The 25,624-nt window shown below is 43.0% G+C and overlaps 1 protein-coding gene across 2 annotated transcripts; it reads left to right on the top strand.

Moving 5' to 3' along the window:
• Window positions 1-504: 504 nt before the first annotated feature.
• Window positions 505-23,764, top strand: ZSCAN31 (zinc finger and SCAN domain containing 31). 2 transcript variants are annotated; one of them, XM_070585200.1, is made up of 4 exons: window positions 505-1,906; window positions 10,764-11,235; window positions 12,043-12,193; window positions 22,221-23,764. In XM_070585200.1, the coding sequence occupies exons 2-4, from the start codon at window positions 10,855-10,857 to the stop codon at window positions 22,796-22,798; spliced, it is 1,110 nt and encodes a 369-aa protein (XP_070441301.1). In that variant the 5' UTR covers window positions 505-1,906; window positions 10,764-10,854; the 3' UTR covers window positions 22,799-23,764. The 2 variants fall into 2 exon arrangements, with proteins under 2 accessions (XP_070441301.1, XP_070441300.1); XM_070585199.1 differs by lacking the exon at window positions 22,221-23,764 and adding an exon at window positions 12,733-14,742.
• The last annotated feature ends 1,860 nt before the right edge of the window (window positions 23,765-25,624 follow it).

The following is a 25,624-nucleotide window of genomic DNA, read 5'->3' as shown; positions in this document are numbered from 1 at the left end:
GCAAAACATGCAAGAAATGAGACACGTAAGCCACCTTCCCAAGCATTACATAGAAACAGATCCAGAGGTGACCTAAATGTTGAATGACTAGCCAATGACTCCAAAGTAGCAATTATAATATATTCATCAATATAAGAGATTCTCAGATTAGTCTCCATACAAAAAATTTAAAACATCCTAAAATCTTGTAGCTCATAATTGAAAGAAACTTGTAGAGGTTTACCCAAATATCAACAATTTAAAATGTTTTGATCAGACAGGGGGTGAAGGGGAGCACTTATGTGGTGACAATCAAGAAATAATGTACAAGTGAAATCTCACATTGATGTAAACTATTATGAACTCAATTTAAAAAAACATAAAAAGGAAGAAAAAAATAAAATGTTTTGATCAGGCATGCTGGAGGAAGGACTATATTACCTTCTTATTCTTTCTAGAAAAATTTAAATTACAAAATTAACATGAGGAGACAGTTCAAGAATATAACGCCAACAATTTAGGAAAAATTTATTATAGAGGTGCATCAGGCAGTTAATTAATTAAAGCACTTATTTTACGATTTTTATGTTTGTGATGTTTGTAAGGCTTTAAAATTTGTAGTGTGATGTGATGTTCCATTCTCAATCTCCATTTCATCCAAATTGTATACACTAGATCTCCCACTTTCTGTATGTATCTTTGTTCTATAAGCTTCACGAGGGTGGGGACTTTGTGTTCATTATTATTATATCCAGTCCCTAGAGGAAACCCTTGGCACAAAGAATGCATTCGAAAGAATTTGTTAAATGAATGAATGAATGAATTTAAAAAATCAATTCAACTTAAGTATTCTGTCCCCTTCTCTGCATTTCCATGGCTACCACCTTGATTCAGGCCCTCTCTATCTCTTCCCTGGACTCTTGCAGTAGTCTCCTAATTGGTCTCCCTGCCTGTAATCTCAACTCCTTCCAGTCTATCCTCCACACTGCTGCCACGATAACATTTCTAGGTGTAAATTTGATCACATTGCCCAAACTCCTTGGTTAGGGATCCAGGAACAGCAAGTGCTGGTGCCCCTGTCACATATTCTATTCTCTAGCCATGGTGATCTGCCCAGTTCTCTGGGTGACCAAAATATCTCACCCCATTCCTGCTTTTAATCTTTTATTCCATATCCTGGAAAGTCCTTTCTCTTGCTCCTTTCCCCTTGTACACCTGCAAGCTCGTTTTGCTTCCTGTTCTGCTCCATTAGTTTCCTCTTTCTTCTGTGCCACTAATTTGGCCTAATACACACACTTATTTTCGAAATGCACAGCATTATACCGTTCCAGGGACTATCCTCTTCGACTTACAAACAGTTATTTTATTCCATTTCACATGCAAATCAGTTTTATATAGTTACTTGTTTACATGCCCGTGTCTCCTTCTAGACTCTGGAGGTTCCAGAAGACAGGTTGAGAGTAAAAACCATCACCCACAACAACAAACCCTTTGTATTCTCACTCCCACAACCACATCTCCCCTCTGTCAGTGAGACCAGCGGAAGGGGACAGACTCAGGAAGGAATGAACGATAAGTATTATAACTGGAGGAGCCGTGAAGTCCGTTCTGGCCCTAACGTTTTGCGTTTCTATGACCGTCTGACTCCCAGATGCCAGAGTCACTCCGCACAGAAATCCCTCGCTGGGGAACCGCCTCGCACCCCGTCGGGCTGGATTTCTGGCTCCGAGCTCTGTCAGGAGGTAGTCACCAAGACGCAGTGGCCTCCGGAGCTCCTAGAGAGTATAAGCTAGCTCCTGGAAGGGAAAGAGCTGCCCGGCTTCTGCGGCTGGACTCAGAGCGGCTGACGCACTTCCGGCCTTTGTGGTTCGTCGGTTGCCGGGCACCGCTGCTCCGCCTCACAGCCGGCGCTTCCCAGGCCCCGAAGGTGAGTCTCGCGCCGCTCGTCCCGACCCCTCGGGTCCCGGAAGATTTAAGGTCCCTGTTTTGGAGTCGGCGGGAGGGGATGGTTGTGCTAGCGTGGCCTCCGACACGCTCTCGCAGTCGCCTAGACCTGTTCACAGGCGTGAAGCTTGTGGAGTAGGAGGAGGTCCCGCCCCTGCCCCTGCCGAGGTCCTGGGAGAGACCCGTGGAGGGGGCGGGGCTTTGTGACAGCCCGGGAGGACAGGAGGTGGAGGAGGGGCGTGCGACTGCGGGTCTCTCCCTCTGTCAGAGCCCCACTCCCTGTATACCCATCACCTTCATTCAACAAGTGCTAACATTAAGCGGTATTTGTAGCATCTATTTTTTTCTTTAAATATTTGAAAACACATTACAAGCGTCATGACTTGTCCCCCATAAATAGTTCCATATGTGCATCTCTAAAAGTTAAGGGCATTTTACATACGCAGATCATAACCACAATATCATTAACACACCCAACTAAATGTAGGAGCATTCCCTCATATCGCCTAACACCTAGTTCATATATCAAATTTCCCTTAGTTGTCCTACAAATGTTTTTTGCAATTGGTTTGTACCACCTAGGATTCAATTAAAGACCATTCGTTGCATATGGTTAAGTCTCTTTTCATTTAAAACTGCCCTGCTCTGCTCCTCCCTTCCCCCCATCCCACTGCCTTGTTGAAGGGGAGACTTGCCAGTCCTCCTGTAGAGAGTTCCCATTTCTGAATTTGTTTGTCCCCTCATGGTATTTAAGTTGTTCCTCTATTTTCTTGTCATTGTTGTCGGTTGTCCTTTGGGATTTACTTTACAACACAGGTGTTTTATGATTTTCATTCTCTCTCTCTTGCTGTTGCTAACACGCTGAAGCTAATAAGAAAAAATGTTCTTTTATGCTCTTTCCGCCATGTTTTTAGTTCAGTTAAGGAAGATGAGGACGTGTGATTGAATTCTGCAATTTTATCACTCTTTTATCGTGTGTGTGCTGCCTGACACATAATAGGCACTTAGTAAATATTTGTGAAGTGACTTCCTTTGTGGGTTACAGGTAGTGCAGAGAAACTGAATATGAATTTAGGCTGAGCTCTCCTACTTCCTCCAGAAGTATGCCTTGTACACACCTCCAAGATTATAACTTTTATTTCATCCTTTTGTGATTCTATCCCCATGAGCTGTAACCTCCTGTGTATCCCCAGCTCTTAGCACAGCTCCATAAACATCTGTCCAAAGACTTTGTTTTCCAAACAAAGGTTAGGCTTTCAGTTGTATGTATTTTTCAAAGTTAAATTAATTTGAAGAGTACAGTGACATATCTAAGCGGAAGTCTTGCCGGATCTAGTGCAATAGCCTCCACCCCCACTCTTCTTTCAACTCTTGCCTTTTCTGCTTCCACTCTTGCTTCCAACTTCATTCCCTCAGCTTGTTCACTATCTGGTAACAGAGCTGCTTCAAACATAAATCCAGTCCTGTCACTTCCCTTCTTAAAAGCCTTTAGTAGCTTTCCATTGCACTTAGAATAAAATCCAAACTCATGCCCTACATGATTTGGCTTGTCTTACAACTTAATTTTTTGCCACTCTGCTCTCACTTGGCTGTAGCCACTCCAGCTTCCTTTCATTTCTTTGACCACACCATGCCCTGCCTCAGGGCCTTTGAACGGTCTCAAGTGCTCTTCCTGTCCTCCACCTCTACTCTTGTGGCTCACTCCTTTTTACTCTTAAGGGCTCAGCTTAAATGTTATCTCACCTCTCACCACCCTATCTTAATAGGGCCTCCATTTATTTGATAACTCAGTGCCTAGTTTATTTTCCTATAGTACTTATCACACCTGGTAATTATTTTATTTGCCTCCTTACTTTTGTTATCATTGTTATTATTTTTGGTTTGTCTTACCCATTAGAATGTAAGCTCCAGCAAAACAGGGCCTGGTTCTGTCTTTTTCACCATTGTATCTCTAGTGCCTAGCAAAGTGCCTGGTATATTGTATGTGCTCAGTGAACATTTATTGAGAAAAATGAGTAAATAAATGGCAACAACATCTATCTGTAACACAGCCAGGAACTAGGACTTCAGAAGAAATCAAATACGAAAACTTTGAATGGTTAATATAAACGGCACCAAATTTATCCACTATATTTAAAAAATAAAGTGTCTTAAACCATTGGCAGAATTCACTTTCTTGTGATTGTAGGACTGAAGTCCCTGGTAGGACTGAGGTCCTCCTTTGCTTGCTGGCTGCCATCGAGGGCCTGGTCTCAGTTTCCAGAGGCTGCCTGCGTTCCTTTATATGTGGCTCCCTCCATTATGGGCAAGCCAGCAGTTGTGCATCAGATCCTTCTCATGCTTCAAATCTCCCACTTCCTCTTCCGCTGCCAACCAGAGAAAACTCTCTGCTTTTAAAAGGATTATGTTAGTGGGTTAGGCCCACTCAGATATCTCCCTATCATAAGGTCAACTAACTAGTGACCGTAATTACATGTTCATTACACCTTTTGGCATGTAAGCCAACAATCATAAGAGCAGCACTAGAGCATGGAGGTCATGGGGCAGTCTTAGACTTCTGCCCACCACAATACCACTAGTTAGTTTATTCTGCAGTTGATGGATGTTTGGGTTGTTTCTAGTCTGGAGCTATTATGAATAAAGTTGCTCTGAACATTCCTCTATTTCTGGCCTTTAGCAGACATAAGCCCTTGTTTCTTTAGGGTGTATATTCAGGAGTGGAATTACTGGGTCATGGGGTACATGTGTGTTCAGCTTGTCAAAGACTGATGAGACCATCACCAAATATCTGAAATGAAAAGACAGCTACAGAGGTATGCTGCCTAGGCACAGTCCTGAACGGAAGGGATTGCTGGTCTTGTATAGGGGTTTTGAGAAGCGGAGTTCAGTGATTGCTGGATCTTTGTGGGGTTAAGTGGGCTGGCACTATCTGTGGAAGGGTGGTTTTATGGGACAAACTGTTGTTGATTAGTTGGCACTTAGAGCTGTGTTTATTGAAATGAGTCATTAGGATTGGCTCATTTTCAAAAGCTATGGCTTGTCACTAATTGACTGACTTGCAAAAACATGTTCTCTGATGTGACCTGTTGCGTGATTGAACAGCCCGGTTCTGTGCTACTTGGTACCATAGCACAGAACAATCAGTCTTTTCCTAGGAGTGAGGGAACTTTTTTCCTTCTCAAGCTTTAAGAGAGTTCTATCAGTATTAATGCAGGAGAGTTCCATTTGGTCCATATCATTGCCAATTTACCCTTAAATTATACGATATGTGTGTACTTTAGAATTTTTTTAACGAAGTCTCTCATTGTTAAGTATTTCTATTCTCCTTACAACAAGGGCTTTAATACACTAACATTTACTGAACGTCCACTACATCTTGTTATTATATGTTAGAATTTTTAGTCTCATATCCCTCCCTTTTGTATAGTAAAATATTCTCACATAAAAAATGTAATAAAGGTTACCCGTTGAAACATTCCATATCATCCCTGCCCCCAGCCACTCATTTCCCACCCCTAGAGGCTAATAGTGTTTCTCAGGTATCCAAATAGAAAAGATATATATTCTTTTTTCCTTTTTTTATACAACTAATTGTATGTTATTCACTCTGGTTCTTCACTTTGCCTTTTTCACTTAAATATATCTTGACACACCTTTCATGTCTGTGCCTAATGAGCTTCCTCATTTTTTTAAGTTGCATAGTAGTACAATATATGGATTACTGTGCAGTCATGCGTTGCTTAACGACGGGGGTATGTTCTGAGAAATGTGTCATCAGGCAATTTCGTCATTGTGTGAACATCATAGAGTCACTTACACAAACCTACATGGTGTAGCCTACTACACACCTACTCTATATAGTACTAATCTTATGGGATCACCGTCATGTATGTGGTCCGTCATTAATCGAAACGTCATTATGTGGCACATGACTGTAATTTATTTAACCAGTCCCATTTTAGTGGACATTTAGGTTGTTTCCAACCTTTTACTGTCACAGTCATATAGTAAATAACCTTTTATATACATCATTTTACACATGAGTGAATATGTTAATTTATAGGGGGTTTTTTGGCCATAATCATTTAAATTTATTTTCATATTTTGTCAGTTCTTGGGCATATGTTGTTTCTTCATTTCACACCTCCTCGCTGAGTTCACCTTTGTTTCCTGGACTACATCCTTTACTTTTTTAGGAAGTAGGTGGTAAATGACTTTATTTTGCTCTCCCTATTTAATTGTATTTGGCTGGGGGTCAATTCTGTTGACGGTCATTTCCACCACTCTGATTGCATTCTGAACCCCATTTTTGTTAATGAGCAATATGCTGTGTTTCCTTTGTAGGTAATGTGTCTCTCCTCTGGTAGCTTTTAAGATTGTCCCTTTATCCTCAGCAGGCTGCAGCTTCACCTTATTATATCTACATGTGCACTCTGGATCTGAGAAGCCATGCCTTCATTTCTGGAATATTCTTAACTTTTTTCCTCATCAACTATTATTTATCAGCCATTCATTACATTCTCATCCTCTGAATCTCGTATTATGTTAATGTTGTATTCTCTTAATATAGGCTCTATCTTAACTACTCTTTCATATTTTTCATTTCTTGCTGCATTCAGAGTGAAATCTTCAATATTGTCTTAAAAATCACTGTTATTCTTGGGGCTGGCTCTGTGGCCGAGTGGTTAAGTTCGCGCGCTCCGCTGCAGGCAGCCCAGTGTTTTGTTGGTTCAAATCCTGGGCACGGACATGGCACTGCTGATCAAACCACGCTGAGGCAGCATCCCACATGCCACAACTAGAAGGACCCACAACGAAGAATATGCAACTATGTACCGGGGAGCTTTGGGGAGAAAAAAGAAAAAATAAAATTAAAAAAAAAAAAAATCACTGTTATTCTTGAGCTGTGTCTGTTGTTTATCCTCTAATGCATTTTAAATGTCAAAAATTTTTTTTATTCTAAAATTTCTAATTCTTTTTATAGCTGCTTGATGTTGCGTTTTCACCTGTTTTAGTTTCATTATCTCCTGTATTTCTCAGAATCACTTATTTTAAAAATTCCTTGGACTATAAAATAAATTTCATCTCAAGTGAATTTCTATTCTGATTGCTGATTGGTTTTCTTAGGGTTAGAGTTCTTTGTGTGTTTTGGAATTTAGTTTGTAGAGTTATTTTGTATGCAAGGCTTTCTGTTGTAGATTTCTCTCTCTTCTTCCTTCAGCATTATATCCAAGACCCTTTCTGGGTCTTATAACCAGTGCTTGAGTGTTGCTACCCTAGGGAGTTATTAGGGTGGGCAGACCTAGTATGGGGCCAGCAGCTTCTGGGCTAAGTTTCTGCAGATGAGGTTGGTCTTGTCCCTTGGCTCCTGGGCCAGTAGCTTCTGATAAAGTCATAGCCCAAGTCAGCAGCCTACAGTCTTTTTTTCTGCCCCCTTTTTATGAGTGTGAATGTCCACTGATGCCTCTGGCATTAGAAAGTGAGCCTGGTTCCCTACAGTCTGAGACACACCACCTTGAGTTTCTTTAATCTCCCAAGAATTGAATTCTAGCCTGAACCTGACTGCTTCTAGACCATTAGCCCTCAGCCTTAACTCCCTTAGCTAGTCTGTGTTTCAATTTCTGGTCCACTGAGATTTTTATCTTGTATTTGTGGCTGGCCATGTCTTTCTCTTTATCTCTTTTTATGTATCATCTCACAATGCCTAATGTTTGGAGGCAATTGGTAATTAAGCATGAACTGGCTGTACCGTGTTGCCCTGGAAATCTAAGTCCAATCTTCAATGTATTGCTTTTGAGCCGGTTGGGATGTTCAGGTGGATGCCCCTTTGGGATCTAGAGGTGAGCTTTAGCACATATCTGGAAGGTCACTACTGGCCATTGTCTGCCCTGGCCTTTCTTGAATATTTCTTCCAGGATTTTCAACTGTCTGCTGAATATTGGCCTATAAATTCATTGTTTTATTTTGTTAGGGCTATTTCTTCTGTAAAAAGAGGGTATTCAACTTACTAATACTGCTTTGCTAATAATACCTGGTAATTAATATTTATTTAGCAATTGCTATGGGCCAGATACTGTGCTAATCTTTTTATATGCATTACCTTATATAATCATCACAACAGCCCTATAATAGGGGTGCTATGGTCAGTCCCACTTTAGAGAGGCCACATGATTTAAACATTATTTGCTATCATGCAGTGTTTCTAAAGGTGATTTTAGAGAACTCATTCCCTTCAGTTCATCAGATGTGTATCAAGTACTTGCTCCCTGCTAGGACATAAGGTGACATCAAATTGCAAACAATTGAATAAATCAGGGCACATAATTGAATAAATTAGGTAAACAAAACATTGAAGAAAGATTCATCCACAATTTTGTGGCAAGTCCAGATTTGTAAGTCTCCTGCGCATTTTGTTAGAAGAGGTATCTGGGATCTGTAGCAGGTTGGGGCATGGTTGAGAGAGGAGACAGGAACACGTGGGGGACTATCTGGGAACACCGGGTAACACATACAGATCCTGGGAGCAGGGGTGGCATGAGGGAGAAGAGAAAGAGGGCATTTTCCCTTCCCTGTCCTTGCCATGGCTTGATGAAATGAAAAGGGAGGTAGAAAGGAAGAGTTTGTTTATTTATCCAGAAAACATCTATGGAGCACTGACAGTGGGCCAGCACCATGCTAGGCATTAGGGATAAAGACAGAGTTCACGGTGGCACAAGATCAGGAGGTAAGTCCTAAGTCCACCAACTGTGGGGAGAACAACACAGAGATAGAGAGGCTGCCCCACCTGTTTGGGTATGTGAGGGATTGCCTGTGGTGCTCAAGTTAAAAAAAAATGATCTCCATGGTTTCTCAATAGCATTAAGGTGCAGAACCCATATCAGTAGAACAATTTTTGCCTGTAAACCTAACCTAAAAATGTGGGAAACCACATTTTTAATAATAATGGAATCTAATGCAACTTCATAGTTAGAAATTCTCAAACTTATGGTTGTCCTGGACTGAAGACTCAACAAACCTGATACCCAGATGCTGCAGTAAGGTGTAAAAAAAATACATTTGGCCCTGGACATTGACAAAGAATAAGTCCCACAATCTTTGTAATTCTTCATATTCTCAATGCTGTGACATAATTTTATGTAAATATTGTACTAAAGTCTGTCTCTCCCACTGTAAATACCATAAAGGCAAAGACCATGTCTGTTTCCTCTCACTGCTTTGACCTCAGTGCCTACACTGTGCCAGGCATCTGGTGGGCACACAGTATTTGAATGAATGGAATAAATACATTTTCCATCAATAAAGTATAACCGAAAAACTTCTGAATTCTCTCAGACCTTAATAATCCTATTAACATAGGGCTAAAGTCATATATAAAACTTAAATTCCATCACTAAAGTAAGCATTATATCAGTGTAACCACCATAAAGCATCTCAACTTAATCTGCCACCACCCTACAACATCTTCCTGCCATTTCCTTCCTGAATTTTACTCAGTATTCCTTTAAAATACAGATCTAACATGATGACAATGAAATAAAAACCTTGATACCCCTTGGTTTTCCATATAATATAGTCTAAACATCTTAGCCTAGAGTTCAAGGCTGTTTTCTATTCCAGTGCAATGCATCTTTCCAGCCTCATGTGTTTACACCCATTTTCCATCCCCACCCGACACTCTAGAGTTCAGCCACCAGTTCAGCCCTGCCGGTCTTTAGAGACACTATACAGTGTAACCTTAAATATTTTTGGTTGTGTTGTTTGCTTGGCGTCTGATGTTGAATCCCCGCCCACTGCCCTTTCTCTGGCTGACAAATTCCTGTTCATTATTTTAGGCCTGATTCAAATGTACTTGCTGCTAAGCCACATTCTTCCACTGCTCCATACCCAGTCAGACTTACTTTTTTCCTACTCTTTGCTCCCAGAATACTTAGTTGAAGCCTCTATTATAGCTCTCATCATTTGCTCTTATAGCTAGTTTTGTATGTCCTGTTCTTCACCTAAAACTATGAGGCTTTTAAATCACTACTATTTATTTATTCATTTGTTTATTTATTTTCTTGGAATAAGCACTATTATTTCAAATGGTACAAAAATCAGAAAAAGTACAGCAGGTATTCCATGAAAAGTAAATTTCCCTTTGTCTCTTCTTCTGCAGTTCCCTAGTTCCCTCCCCAGAGGCCACCCTTCTATATCAGTTTTTCATTGCCATAATAATGTGGTATAACAACCACAACATTTTGGTGGTATGCAGCAGTAAACATTTATTTGGCACTGAATCTATAGGGTTAAGCTGATCTGGGCAGGGCTTACTTTTATATCTGCAGTCACCTGTTTGTCCAGCAAGCAGCTCTGCAGATCTTGGCTAGGCTCACTCACATGTCTGGGGGTCAGCTGGCTGTTAGCTGACCTAGGAAGGTCCATCTGCCCCACTGGGGTGATTTGCCTCTGTCCTGCATGTCTGTGATCATCTGAAAGTCAGCATATTCTCCTGCTAGCAGTTTAGAGGGCAAGGGCAAGCAAGCTCAATCACAAGTACTTTTCAAGTTTCTGCTTGTATCACCCTTGCTAGTATCACATTGGCCAAATCAAGTCACATGATTGAGCCCAGAATCACAGTGGGAGGGCACTGCAGAGTACATGGCAACAGGGAAGGGTAAAGAATTTGGGCCATTAATGTATTCTGCCATACCCATTTTTCCAGTTTCTATACATAGTATAAGTAAAATCCTATATATGCTTATTGTTAAGATAAATGATAGCATAATATTCATCATTCCTATATTTGGTTTTTTTCCCCACTACTTTTTTCTTTCCATTAATACATACTGTTTTATCATCAGGTGTATCCTTCTAAAGAAGATTAAGTCAGGGAATCTAAAATCAGTTACCCTTTGCCCCAAGCTGGAGTGAGCCTTCTAAATTAATCCCAGAATGACTTCAACAGAAGAACAGGATGGCCTTAAGATTGTGAAGGTGGAGGAAGACCCTATGTGGGACCAAGAAACCTACCTTGAAGAGAATAGCTTTTCTGGCCAGGAAGCCTCCCGCCAACTTTTTAGGCACTTTTGTTACCAAGAGACTCCTGGTCCCCGAGAAGCACTGAGCCGGCTCCGGCAGCTCTGTCATCAGTGGCTGAGGCCAGACACCCATACCAAGGAGCAAATCCTGGAGCTACTAGTGCTGGAGCAGTTTCTGACCATCCTGCCTGAGGAGCTCCAGTCCTGGGTGCGAGAACACCATCCTGAGAATGGGGAGGAGGCAGTGGCTGTGGTTGAAGATCTGGAGCGAGAGCTTAGTGAACCAGAGAACCAGGTGAGAGGAGGAAGATGGGCTCCTAGACACTGAATACTAAATGAAGGGTGAAGTTGGTAACCCAGGTTGGTTGGCTGTAGCCACATGTACTAGTTTTCCATTGCTGTGTAACAAATTACCCCGAAGCCTTAATGGCTTAAAAAGACAAACATTATCTCACAGTTTGTGTGAGTCATGATCTGAGGGGCTACTTAGGAGGATCTCTCATGAGGTTGCAGTAAAGACATCAGCCAGGACTACAGTCATCTGAAGATCTGACTGGGGCTGGTGGCTCCACTTCCAAAATGGCTCCCTCCCATGGTTGTTGGTCAGGGGCCCTCAGTTCCTCACTGGCTGTTGGCAGGAGCTCTTAGTTGTTAGCCGTATGGGTTTCTGCTTAGGGCTTATTGAGTGTCCTCACAACATGTCAGCTGGCTTCCCTAAGAAGGAGACAGAGAAAGAGAGAGAATAAGGATGAAGCCACAATACTCTTTATGACTTAGGCTCAGAAGTTACATACCATCACTTCTGCCACACATTCTATTCAGTAGAAATGAGCTATTAAGCACAGCTCACACTCAAGGGGAGGAGAATTAGGCTCCACCTTTTAAAGGAAGGAGTCTCAAAGAACTTGTGAACATATTTTAAACCACCACATCCCTTGGGTCACTCTTGTTCTCCCCCTTCTGCTCTTGGGTCTGGAATTAAAACTCTGGGCCTCCCCCTCTGCCATTTCTCTGCAAAATATTTCATATGGTCTCTTTCATTGAGTATTAGCCTGAGCTCCTGTAGTGCTTCTCTTGTGAATCCAAATATACCTACCTTCAGGCCCCAGATTACCAACGTGGACATTCTGAAGTGCTCTCAGGGGATATGGTGAATCTGAAGTCCAAGCAGGAATCAGCAGCCATCCGGCTTCAGTCCATGGTGACGCAGCTCAAATGTGAATCTTTTGGTCCCCACCAATTTGGAGAACAAGGTAAGGACTTTGACGGGTCCATTCAGGGGATCTCTGGTGGCTCTGTATAGGGTAATAGTTAAGACTGTGGATCTGGGGCCAAATTAGCTGGGATGGAATTTAAACACTGCTACTTAGTAGCTCTGTGACATTGGGCAGGTCAGATAACCTCTTTGTGCCTTCAGTTTATGATTATATAATATGGAGATAATCATAGTACCTCAGTCATGGAGTCATTTGAGGATTTAATAAGTTAATAAATGTAAAACACTTAGAACAGTGCCTGCTTTGTAGTAAGCACTCTATAGTACCTACTTTCATACATCGTGTTGGGGAGCCTCGCCTTCTCTGAGTGACCCCCTCCAGCCATTTCAGCAGTGCTGACGATCCCTTCGTCTGCTGGCCTCAGTATCCCTGTTTAGCCCCTCTTTACCTTACACTGCCAATTTTGCATTCCTAGAACATGTGTGTTTGCTATGGATCTTCATGTTCCCCAGCCCATGGTTGTACTCTTTCGTAAAGAAAAGAGATGATGATGTCTGGCCCATTCATTATTCCAGATGGTGAAGCTGTACCTGAAAACCAGGCATTGGCCTCAAAGCAGGAAGTCTTAAAAGAAATGGAACATTTTGGGAATAGCAGACTCCAGAGAGATGTTCCTCTGGATTCTAAGTGTAAAGAAACTTGTAAACGTGACAGCAGGGTAGAAAAGCAGAGGGGACACCCCACTGGAGAGAGACGTCACAGGTGCAATGAATGTGGGAAAAGCTTTACTCAGAGTTCAGTCCTCATTCAGCACCAGAGAATCCACACTGGGGAGAAGCCATACGAATGTGAAGAATGTGGGAAGACCTTCAGCCAGAGGTCAGGCCTGACTGAACATCAGCGGAGCCACACAGGAGAGAAACCCTATCAATGTAAGGAGTGTGGGAAAGCCTTCAGTGCCAGCAATGGCCTCATTAGACACAGAAGAATCCACACAGGGGAAAAACCATATGAATGCGAAGAGTGTGGGAAAGCCTTCCGCCTGAGCTCATACCTTGTTCAGCATCAGAGGATTCACACTGGAGAGAAGCGCTATCGGTGTAACGAGTGTGGGAAAGCCTTCAGTCAGAATGCAGGGCTTTTCCAGCATCTCCGAATCCACACTGGTGAGAAACCTTATCAGTGTAGTCAGTGCACTAAAAGCTTCAGTAGGCGAACACTCCTTATAAAACATCAGAGAAGCCACACTGGAGAGAGACCATATGAGTGTGATGAGTGTGGGAAAGCCTTCAGTCACCATTGCAACCTCATTAGGCATTTCAGAATCCATACTGTTGCCAAACTAGACTAATTCCATGGACTCCCAGGCCCTTAAATGGCGCCATCTTGGACAGTAATATTTTCAAGTGGCTTATTTGTTATCAAATATATCTTGCTTTGGAATGAGTAGCTTGTCTGCAGACCGGGTGCTAGTGTCTTCTGGGTGGATGACTGTGGGTGTGGGCACTTGCTGGGCAGCCTCCTTCTTGCCTATCCTGTAGTTCATTTCTAATGATTTCCCTTAAAGGGACCAAATCTTACCTGGAAAAAAATTGGTACGGAGGGGCTGTTATTGAGTAATACTGAATATTGAACAACTGTAAAAGACTAGTATCTGTGTATACTTTTTAAAGATTGGGTAAGTTCAAGTGATATTCAGAGGCGAGTCTTTTTTTTCCCCCTGTAAAAGTTACATTTTAAACACATTTAAGGTTTTGGGGAGTAAGAATCATTTCCACAGGAAACATTGCCGTGGTCTCCCCTAGGAATGTGATGTATGGTCTCTTTGGTGCTTTCATCAGGAAGGGTGGTATACTCATTAACCAAGCAGCATTATCCATGGAGTGAAACCCGTAACCTTGATGATTTTGAAATCTATGTCCCATTTGATATCTAAGTGCAGGTTATTACCATATTTAAGGTTCCCATTTTTGTTATAAATAATGAATGAGGATATTTTAATATCCTCACGATGTACCTTTTTATTCATAGTCTTTTCTGTCAGCATTATTCCCCTGCCACTGCCCTTTGGAGGTTATCAGCAACATTGAATGCCACTGCAAGCAGCGTTATTGAGGCTCTGTAGAGAAAAGCAGCCTCTGACCTCAGGCAGCTGCTTAATTGGGGAGACCAGCATGCTCAGGGCACATGCTGTCAGAGTTGAACACAAGCTCTGGCACAAGACTGTCCAGGTTCAAATGCTGCCTCTCTATACTGTGCGACTTTGGGCAATTTATTTGAATGCCCTTAAGCTATGGTGTCCTCATCTGTAAAACAGGGGACGATAACAGTATCCTTCTCATAGGATACATGAGATTATATTAATACAAACTTTTAAAGCACTTAAAACATAGCTCTCAATAAACGTGCACTATGACTTACATAAGAAATAATACCATCTACTGAATATAGGTGGAATTATAAGAATGTTAGAACTAAGTAGGCTATTAAATGCCTCTACTGATAGTCTCATTATACTTTTCTCCACAGTCAAAATCTGAATAAGAATTTCAAAAGGGAGGAAATAAAAGTTCAGCTTAAAAGTATACTGTGCTAAACCTTTGTCTTCAAAGTTTATAAAAAATGTTAAAAGTATATGTGTGTATGTATATATATGTGTATATATATTTGGTTTTCCTTATAGCTTAGAGACCATAACAAAAAAAAAAAACCTCTAAAATTCGTTGACTATTTCATTTGTGAATAGAGCAATTAGCTAAATTCAGATTATCTAGACTAATGCTTATCAGATTTTAGAGTATCTACAAATCACCTGGGATCTTCTTAAAGTACAGATTCTAGCGTGAAGGTCAGAATGGAGCCCAGGAATCTGCAAGTTTAGTAAGTTCCCGGTGATGCTGATGCTACTGGTTCATGGAGCCACTCTGAGTATCAGGCCTCAGACAGCCCTGCATGTTGATATGGTCCTTCAGAATTGCTAGAGGTGCCAGGCAAATCAGTTTCCTTCCCATCCGCCTTCCTCCTGCAACCTCTGCATCAGCGTGAAGTCCCTAAACCTGTGCTCCCCACCTGGACCCACTGCCTGCCCCACCTTAGGAGGAGTGAGATACCCCTGAAGTGCAGTGGGCAGGTGGGGTGAGGTGGGTTTGGGAGACAAGGTAGTGTCCTCTGCTCTGGCACAGGCAAATTCAGCAAAGTCTTTACCTAGGCAGCCTAAACAGTACCTACAAAAGTTTGCTTCGGGAAAAAAGCTGCTGCTACAGAGCTTCTGCTCTTCCTCCTGCCTCCTCCGCACAGGAGCTCCCAGGGTACACGGGCCAGGAGCTGTTGCATGTATACGAGCGCACTGCGGACCTGCCAGTCCTTACCTTTCTTGGTCTCTCTGAGCATTTCGGGACACAAGGACGAGGTCTCGGCTGAGGTGTCCTTACCTAGGGTGCTTCTACATACCACATCTACCTTCAACACTCGACTTGGGCTTGGTGCCTCTGGGACTCCAACCCCAGTGCTCAGACAGCCACTTCCTCTCTCACTACTCAGAAAGGCAAAGAAAAGCTCACAGAGAAAGCAGCCACAAAATAGAGGCCAAAGGGGTAAAGGAGAAGAACAAAGAACAGCAGATCACCTGTTGGGGAGGGGGATGAGAGAGAGAGGAAGAAGAGAGGGCCGGACAGGGCAAGGCTTCAGTGAAGAGAAAATTGAAGGGAGAAGTCGGGAATGTTTCGTTTTTTCAGATTCTGTTCCACCGATCTGGTCCAAAGTGTTATAATAGCTGATGCCACAGCTTCCCTGCATTCAGCCTCACTGACAGTGACAGGAAGCATTTTCAGTGCCTGTGATCAGAGGAGCAGCAAGAGACCTGGAGGAGAGGGAGGTTCAGGCAGTGGGTAGGGGCACTCAGTTAATCAGCAAGCATCCACTGAGCCCCGCCTTGGCCAGCAGGCGTGGGACACATCAGAACAGAACAAGCAGACACAGGTCCCTGCCCTTGCAGAGTTTACATTGTAGCAGAAGAGAAAAACAATAAACAATGAGCATAAGTAAATTGTGTAGTATGTTAAAAAGTGATAAAGTGCTTTGGAAACAGAAGAAGGTGGAGCAGGATAAAGGAGTGAGGTTTCATCGAGTGCTCGGGAGGCTTCATTAAGAAGGAAGCGTTTGAACTAAGATTTGGAGGAGGGTGGGGAGTCAGCAGAGTGCTGTCTGGGAGGACGTTCAGGAAGAGGGATCAGCCAATGCAAAGGCCCTAAGATATGGAATAAAAATAGCTGTCCCGTTGGGTTTGTCAAATTATCCTCACAATCACCCCAGAAGAGAAAGGTATGTGTATTTGCCATTCACATTTATAGCTGAGTAAACTGAGTGCGGTGGAATGAAGAATGAAGTGACTGCTCAACCTCGAGTGCCTGTGAGGGAGCAAAGGTCTGTGATCCAGACCAACTGAGTCCCCTTCTAGTGCTCTTTCCTACTAAGTGCCTGGAAACTTTGTTTTCCCACCTGGAAAATTCTTCTTTTCTTCCTCACCTAGAAATCATAGGTGATGCCACACAAATAGATGTCAGAGTAATTATTTTGAGTGACTAGCTGTGTCCCGAAAGCACTGGGGAGGGTGTCCAGCAGATAACCTGTTAGAACGCAAGAAGAAATGGATAGATTCCTGCAGAGTCAGGTGATGTTAATGGTTGGGTGAGAGCCTGGGGAGTGAGGGTGGCGAGGTACAGGGACTGCAGGCAGTCAGCGCCTGATGGGAAGGAAGGGCTGGCAAAGTGGAGGCGTGGGCGAACTGGAGACAGTCAAGTTTGCTACTTGGTAGCAGAGCACCGCTGCTGTTTGTTACTATCTAGCTGTGTGACTGAGACAAGTTACTTCACCTCTCTGTGCTCTTGTGGAAAGAGAAAAAGTCCAGGTGGATAAGTAGAGATCTCCAAAGCAATACTTTGATAACTAGAGCTCTTCTTCTCTAGCTCTCTTGGTGCTCTCCCTTAAGTGAAATCCATTTGTAACAAGTGGGGGTAGGGTGGGGCTAGGAATTGGAAGGGAAAAGCCAGGCCCGTATCGAACGGGAGGTCCCAGGATTTTTTCGGAGGGGGAAGGAAGAGAGTCTCCAATTTGCCTCTTTGCTCTGGATGGACCCAAAGGGAGGAGGCCAACGAAGTGAAACAGCTTCAGAGCAGCCTAGAGAGGAAGCGGAAGTATCTGCGTGCAGCGGGCGGGGGAGTGGGGCCGTGACGCCAGGTTTGCCCAGGTCCCAGGCGCCACCAAGTGATAAAAGTCTGAGACAGAGCTCAGTCCCGCCCTGGGTGAGTCCTGGGATGAGGGCAGCGGGGGCTGCGCTGTGAACCAAGATGGGATAAATGCTTGCATTTCAGGAATAAATACCATACTACGACCACTACTAATAGATGCTTGTATAGCCCTCACCAGGTGCCTGGCACTGTTCACTCGCCCAAGGTCACACAGCTTGTAGCACTAAAGGCACCCTCTGTGCTCTTGACCCCATTTCAGATAAGAAGCTGCGGAGTCTTACATCAATGCTGTCAGGCCGGGCTGGATGCCTTTTAACTGCTACCCTAGTCAGAACTGAGAGCACGGTTTAACAGTTCTATTGAAAGACATTGAGGTTGTGTCTGTTTTTCACTACATTTTAGAAACAACACTGCAGTGACAGGTCTTGAACTTGCCTCCTTGATCACAATAAGTGCAGGAACATAGCATATGTACATTTGTAAAAAGTTCTTTACTACAGAGAATTTAAAACATTGATAAAAGTTGAAAGAATAGTATAATGAATCCTTCCATGCGGTACATCCACTTTCAACAGTTAGCAACTCATGACCAGTCTTGTTTCATGTATATCCACATCCACTTCCTCCCTTCCCTAGTTATTTTGAAGCAAATCCCAGATGTATTATTTTACCTGTCAATATTCCAGTATGTATCTCTAACAAAAACTCTTAAAAACATAGCGATAATACCTTTATCGCCTAAAAATTCAGTATTCTTTGTATCATTGCATAGCCAGGAAGTGTTTACATACCAATTCTTATGTCATTGTTCCGCCACACCCCCATCTGGGTGAGCAGTGTGGGATAGGTTGCCAAGAGACCAAAGAAAAGACCTGGAGACAGGGAACAACACATATGGGTTTATTGGGAGTTACAGGGAAGGTCCAGTGGCGGCTGGCTGGACAGTAACATGTACCCGCTATCGCCCCCTAGAGAAGCTAACTTAAGTAGGCAGAGGAACAAAGGCTGCATGCTAGCCAAGGGGGATCGTCCGTATATGACCTGCATTCCAAGGACCAGAGCCCCTCTGGAGGGCCTCTATATTCCTTCAGACCGCCAGGGTCTTGGTGCTAACTCTCCCATGAGAAAGCAGTGGGGTTGGCCAAGCCCAGGTCTGTTATTATCGTGAGTGCTGGCGCACAGCCCAGACAGGAGCCTCAAGGACACATGGTTTTTAAAAGGGCACGCCAGCTAATGCCCCTCCAGTCTTCATTTTTTTACGTTTGTTTGAATCAGGATCCCCATGCTGCCTACAACTGTGCTTGACTGATAGGTCTTGTCTCTTAATCTCTTAATTAGATATCGCTTTCATTTCTCTTTCTCCCCATTGCATTGTATTTGTTATGGCTGGCGGGGGGCGGGGATTGTTTATCCTGTAGTTGCTCAGTCTGCGTTTTGATGAATGCCTCCCTGTAGTGTGGTTTAAAATCTTTCTCTGTCTCTGTATTTCCTGGGAATTGGTAATTCAATCTAGAGGCTTGACCATATACAAGTTCAGCCTTTTGGGCAAGACCACTTCATCATGGTGTCATTTTCTTCAATCAGGAAGGAATGTCTGGTTTCTTTTTGTGATGTTAGCAGCCATGGATGAATAGTGTCTTTATCCATTAATTCATAATGGATGGCAAAATTGTGATATTCTAATTGCATCATTCCTTCTTTATTCACTAGAAGAATACATTTATTAAAAGAAACTTCTTATCACCTATTTTGTTACTGAGTGGTATAGTTCACATGGAAAAGGCGGGGTAAATGCTTGATTGTTTCCTTTTATTTACCAGTTTTCAAAATACTTAGTTGGTTCTCTAGCATTCTCTAATGGTAACTAATTCAGTTTTTAAAAATACTAATAATTATGAACTCATGGATGTAAACACACTTGAAGTGTTTGAATCCACTGCTGTCATTATCTTTACTGATGCTCGGATTTTCCATCTTCAAGTGGGAAGCTCTTCAAGTTAGCTCCCGAGTCCTTCTGACATGAGACCTTCATAGTCAGGGGCTTCCTTGCTTTATGGTGTGACAAGATGTTTCGGGCTCATGTCATATATTTCCTGTCTCAGATCTGGATTCAGCCATATCTCCCAGGAGCCTTGATTTCTTTTTGGAGAAATGCACATAACCACAAATGAGGTATTGGGGGAGGCTCATTTTTTAGCTGGTCATTGTTGCTAAGCCTTTTCAGTAGAAAAACCTAGGGTATATATATATCGATACTTCCAATTCAAATTCAGGACGATAGGCTACAGTCATGTGTCACTTAACAGCAGGGGTACATTCTGAGAAATGTGTTAGGTGATTTCATGATTGTGTGAACATCATAGAGTGTACTTACACAAAACTAGATGATATAGCCTAATAAACACCTAGGCTATATGGTACTAATCTTATGAGACCACCATATATGCAGTCTGTCAGTGACTGAAACATCGTTGTGCAGTGCATGACTGTATTTACTTCTCTCTTACATTTTTTTCTACTCTTGTATTAGTTATCACTGTGTAGCAAATTGCCTAAAAACTTAGTAGTTTAAAACAACACACATTACCTCATAGTGTTCATGTGTCAGGAATCCAGGCGTGGATCAGCTGGGTCCTCTGCTTCAGAGTCTCTCAAGACTGAAATCGAGTGTTGATAAGCCAGGTGTTTCATCTGAAGGCTTGACTAGTGAAGGATCCAAGTTCACATGGTTGTTGACAGAATTCAGTTCCTTGAGGGTTCTTGGACTGAGGGCCTCAATTATTTGCTGGCTGTTAGCAAGAGGGCGCCCTTAGTTCCTTGTCATGTAGGCCTCTTGAACATGACAGCTTGCTTCACCAAAATTCCCAAGGGAGAGCATCTGCTAGCAAGCAGAAGTCACAGTTTTTTGTAACCTGTTCACAGTAGTGACATCCCCTTGACATCGCTGTATTCTGTTGCTTAGAAGCAAGTTAATTAAAGGGAGGGGATTATACATGGCCTTGAATACCGGGAAGTGGGATCATTGGAGGACATCTTAGAGGCTGCCAACCACAGTTTTCTCCTGTGTCAAGAATCCCAGTTCTCAATGATGGTAGGGATGATAGAATTAACATGTCATATGTGCATTGAAAATTTTAACAGATGCTAAAGAGCCTCCAAATTGGCTGTGCCAATTTACATTCCCATATCCCACATCCTTGCCAATGTTTATATTATCAAACTTTTAAATAGTTGCTAATCTGTTAGGTATGTAATGGGGTCTTTTTTTTTTATTTTTAACCCCTAATACTAATGAAATTAAAATTACGCATCTCTTAATTTTATTGGCCATTTGCTTTTCCTCCTTTGTGAATTCCTTATTCACATCCTTTTTCTTTTGGACTTTTTCTTTTCTTTTCTTTTGGACTTTTTAACCTTTCCTTATTGGTGGGCAGGAGTTCTTTATATTCTGGATATTAATCCCTTCTCACGTGTGTGTGTGTGCATATATATATATATATATATATACATATTTATTATATATGGATGTATGTATTTATTTCATTTTTTAAAAGATAGGACTATCTCTGAAGACAGGATGGTGAATGGGAGTCTTGAATCCCAGACTCCAGGCAGAGTGCACGTGCTACTAAATTATTGAAGCTCAGACCATCTGGAGAACCAAGAGAAGTTCCCAGTTGTGGCCATGCCAGTTCCCTCTTGAATAGAAAAGGGCTACACAAGTCAAGGTGGGGAAAACAGCTTTACATGGAATCAGGAATCCAGCCTTCCTGGAAAGAGTCCTTCACACCAGGAAATTTGCAGACAGCACAACACCTCTGCTACTAGGATTCCCTTGGGCCTGAGTGACTTTGATCCATCTTGGGAAATCTGCCATTGGAAGCTACAGCCAGAACACTACATAGCAAGGAGCAGATACTGGAGCACTTCCCAACCATCCTGCTAGAGGAGCTCCAGGCCCTGGTGAGAGAACATCACCCACACAGTGAAGAAGAGGCAGTGACCTTTTGGGAAAGAAAGACTAACGGATCAAGAGCATGTGGGCAAGTGGAAGGCTGGGAGGTAGAAAGCCAGAATGAAGGGCAGTAACAGGTTAGTGGTGGGTGGGGAAGCCCTTTGAGAAATTTCTTCCCCACTGGGCTAAGCTGAAATAATCAATCACTGGAGTTTTTCTTTACCATTTTCTAACATCCCCCCTGTAGCACTTGAATGTTTGAGAAGCACTTATGCCTTCTTCTCAGCCCTGTGTCTCCTAAGTCTCTTCTCAAAGGATTTAACCCTAATTCCCATAATAATTTCTAAAGAAACCCACTGATTCAGATTCCAGCCCAACCCCATAAAAGGGACACCATCTTAAAGGAAGAATCTCCTCTGAGAACACTGTGGGCATCCTCAGTCATCCAGCTACAGCTCACAAAGACCCAGGTCAAGTGTGAACCTCCAAAACCACGTGCAATTCCAAAGACATGTGAGGAACAGAATTTCTTCTGAGATGCAGGATAGAAAGCACTGCCAGCTAGAGACATATAGGCAATCTTTGTGCCCATTTTTATTAGTTTCTGCTTCCATCAAAACTCTGCCTTATCCATCTTCTCACTCCACTCTATGGCTACAACATATTTATTAGTTGAACGAATAAATGAAGATATGTGGGCAGAACTAACATCTACCCATTCCTTCAGAAGACAAAGAATTTATTCTTCTCTTTGGCCTCTTGTTCTCTTTTCTCATGTTTTCATCATCAGAAGTCACTTTTCAGAGTTTTTGCCTATTGTTTGAGTGGCGTGCAGAATTGATACATTTCTTTTGCATTTCAGATAAAGAATCCAAGATTGAAAATATGGAGACTAAATGCAAGCAAAAGAAGTTGGCTTTAGAGGAGGGAATACTTGAAGTAAAACCTAAAACATTCTACGCAGACCTCGAATTAAAGTTTCGCAGGGTCCCAAATGTGCCAGAAGCAGTGAATGGGCGGGTCAGTGGAGCAGAGCCACGTGGGAAAAAGGTTCACGTCAAGGTGAGTGTAGGAGAGACTTCATCCACTGCTCGGGGCTCTGAATCCACGAATCCACGGCGGATCCACCCCCGGGAAAAGCCGTATGCGTGTGCCGATTGGAGGAAGGCGATGCCGCAGCGCTCGTACCTGACTGAGCCCCCGGAAGTGCGCGGTGGGAGCTCGCACAGCGTTTTCCGAGGCTGCCCAGCCTTCGCACAGCCGGGCGCAGGAACACGGGGAGCGGCCATACGCATGCGCAGCCGTGCTGCCGTCTGTGACCCGTCACGGCCCGGGCGCCGCTGTCTTCCTCAGGGCCGACCTTGCGCTTCAGCTGTGCGTCGGCCCCGGGAGCACATCGTGCGCGTGAAGTCTGTGCTGGCCCTTCATCAGGAGCTCTGACCTCGTGGGTCCTCACGGACGAGAGGCCTTTTAAGTGTCGCAAAACCTTCAACCGGCGCCCCACCCACATCCAGCACTAGGGGGTCCACGTGGGCGAGAGGCCCTATCAGTGTGAGGAGTGTGGCAGCGCCTTCAATCAGAGCTCAACATTTCTGCAGCATGAGAAAACCCATCAAAAAAAAAAAGCCAAAAAAAAAATTAATTGGTAGTGTAATGCCTTCGGGCAGAGCCTGAAGGAGTTTGGTTGAATCAATGAAAGAAGAAATGAAGAGCTTAATTCTTACACCAGGAGTTCATCTACCACAGTGAAGATCAATTGTATCTTTCGTCAGAACCCATATTTTACTTCTGACAGCAAATTTTATTGAGAGCCCGTGTGTCAGACGGGAGCTGAGTATCACGTGATAAATAAAACACACCTTGACCCTGCATTGACACAGACACAGGCCCTACCTTGGAAGACAAATTCCAGTTATATACAAGCATAATCAGAGAGCTAAATACTTTGGTAAATATATCCTGGAGAGAAACTTTTATCAGACAGTTGGATTTGGCACTGTCTCCTTCCGAATTCTCACTTCACATTAGAAACTCCATGTGAGCTACAAGTTCCATATCCACTTGGGATTTGTCCTGAATGGCACAGGAGCAAAACCACAGCGAAGAGAGAACATCATAGTATAAAATGAGGGGAAGGTGCAGTCTGAGCTTGGGTCTTAGAGTATTCAGGCACAAAGGCAAAGCAGACTGATGTTAATTTTGTATCCAGAGTCCCTAAATAGATCACTCAGTGTGGGGAATGCAGGAAAACCTGGTAAGGATCATTTCTGTCTTGCCTTGAAAACTATGGTGATTCAGTTGAACAGTTTCTCCGAGCTAGCCAGATGACTAAGGGTGCCTGGGCCTCTTCTAATCGATAAATTTACCCAATAAAGTTGTGAAGTCACCACTTGTCTTCATCCCTCACCCAAATTATTCTGTATTTTTTTCCCATTGAGGTTACTATCATACTCCACTGTTCCAAAGTGCACTTTAAAGATAAAACCATTTTTTTGGTGGCTAATTTTTCCCATCAAGTTGCAATGTATTCTCAGTATCCTGAATGGTATAGCTAATAGATTAATTTCAAGTCCTGTTTTGGTTACAAAAGAGATTCTTCAGAAGCTAGCTGTTTAGTAAAGGACATGATCTGAACACAAAGAACTACCATGTAAGGAGTAGCCGTATTTGAGAAGCACCATAGACGTGGTGTGGACAGAAGTACCACAGGTGTTCAGTCCAATGGTGGGGGAGGGGAGACAAAGACATCATATCTCTGGCATAGACCTGCAGGAAATTTCGGAATGCTTTCCTAAGTTATAGTTCTTCACAATTACACAGACGTTGATTTCTCCCGCAATGTGACTTTTTGGGGTTTTATAGAGAGAAGTACAAAAAGAATAAAAACTAGACAAAACCATAAAACAAATTGGTACTCAGTATTAGCCCAATGGGCTGTACTACTTACTAGCTATGTGAATTTGGAATGCTACTTAATATCTCTGTGCCTGTCTCTTCATCTATAGAATGGGAATATGAATAACATAACATTTGCAAAACTCTTCGAACAGTGTCTTGTGCTATAAAAGTTATCATAAAGTGTGTCGGTGTGTGTGAGAGAGAGAGACGAGTCCAAAACTTATTCTCCTGTATCCAACTTCATCTCCTAGCCTGGGAGGAGGAGACCTGATATGGATCAATGATATATCACTTAGAATTGGGTTCAGCTGGGAGTACCAAAGGCCCTCCCTCTCCCCTAGTAGCAATGACTTAAGATAGAAGCTTATTGTCCTCACATGTAAATTTTGAAGGTAGGCAATTTCCAGGGCTCTATTCCATAAAGTCTTCAGGGAACCAGGTTCCTTCTAGCTTATTTCTCCATCACTTCCTGAGCAGGTACTGGTTGTACAGCCTCGGCCAGTCCTGCTCTAGACTTAGAGAGTCACTCACCCTTTCCCTTGGGCTCACTGTTTCTTCTCACCTGTGGAGTGGTATGGTGCTGAGGGCTATGGTGAGAGTGTGGGCCAGGCTCAGAGAGGTAATCTGCCCAAGGTCACATAGTTGGAATTCAAAGACTTTCTGGTGCCAGGACCCACATATAGTCCACTATTTATGTTGCTTCATAACATACTGTCTCTACCTTGTGCGTGGCTGATGCCAAGTTGCTCCTTAGAACTCTCACTGTGGACGTGATTTGGAGAGGGGCTTGGGGAGGGAGAGCGTGGAGGGACGCTGTGGCGGGCAGCCAGGCAACATCTCAGAACTGTGATCTAAGTGACAGCAATGGCAGAGCAGTGGAGAGACACAGAGAGTCAAGAGAGATTAGAGGTGGGTGGTGGAAGGATGGAATCACAGACGACATCCCTGGTACCTGGGTGGGTACTGATGTTACTCATTTAATATGGAACCCCAGAGAAGAGCAGGGTGGATTTAGAGAGGGGCAGATATTAAGTGCAACCTTTGATAAATGCCTAGTGGGGATGGCTGGAGGGCTCTAAATATCAGGATAAAAACGAAGGTGAAATAAGAGGTTATTCTGTAAATATTTCTTGTCCACATTTGCAATTACTATCTGTACCACTCACTTAAATCATTTAATCAAAACCTGCATTCTATTAATACTCTTGTAGGTAGATATTTATAGATACCAGACACTATCACTTGAAAGCAGAGACCAACTCCTCTTAGTCATGGATTTCACAAGGAATATCAGATCAATTGAAGGAAGCAGTGAACATATGAACATATTTTCTTTGAGCATCTGATTGTGGAGTAAGTGAATTTGTG

This window comes from Equus przewalskii, chromosome 19, assembly GCF_037783145.1.
Source record: "Equus przewalskii isolate Varuska chromosome 19, EquPr2, whole genome shotgun sequence".
Taxonomy (NCBI): Eukaryota; Metazoa; Chordata; class Mammalia; order Perissodactyla; family Equidae; genus Equus; species Equus przewalskii.
The sequence above is the reverse complement of the archived record's forward strand: the minus strand, read 5'-3'. Positions and strand labels throughout refer to the sequence as shown.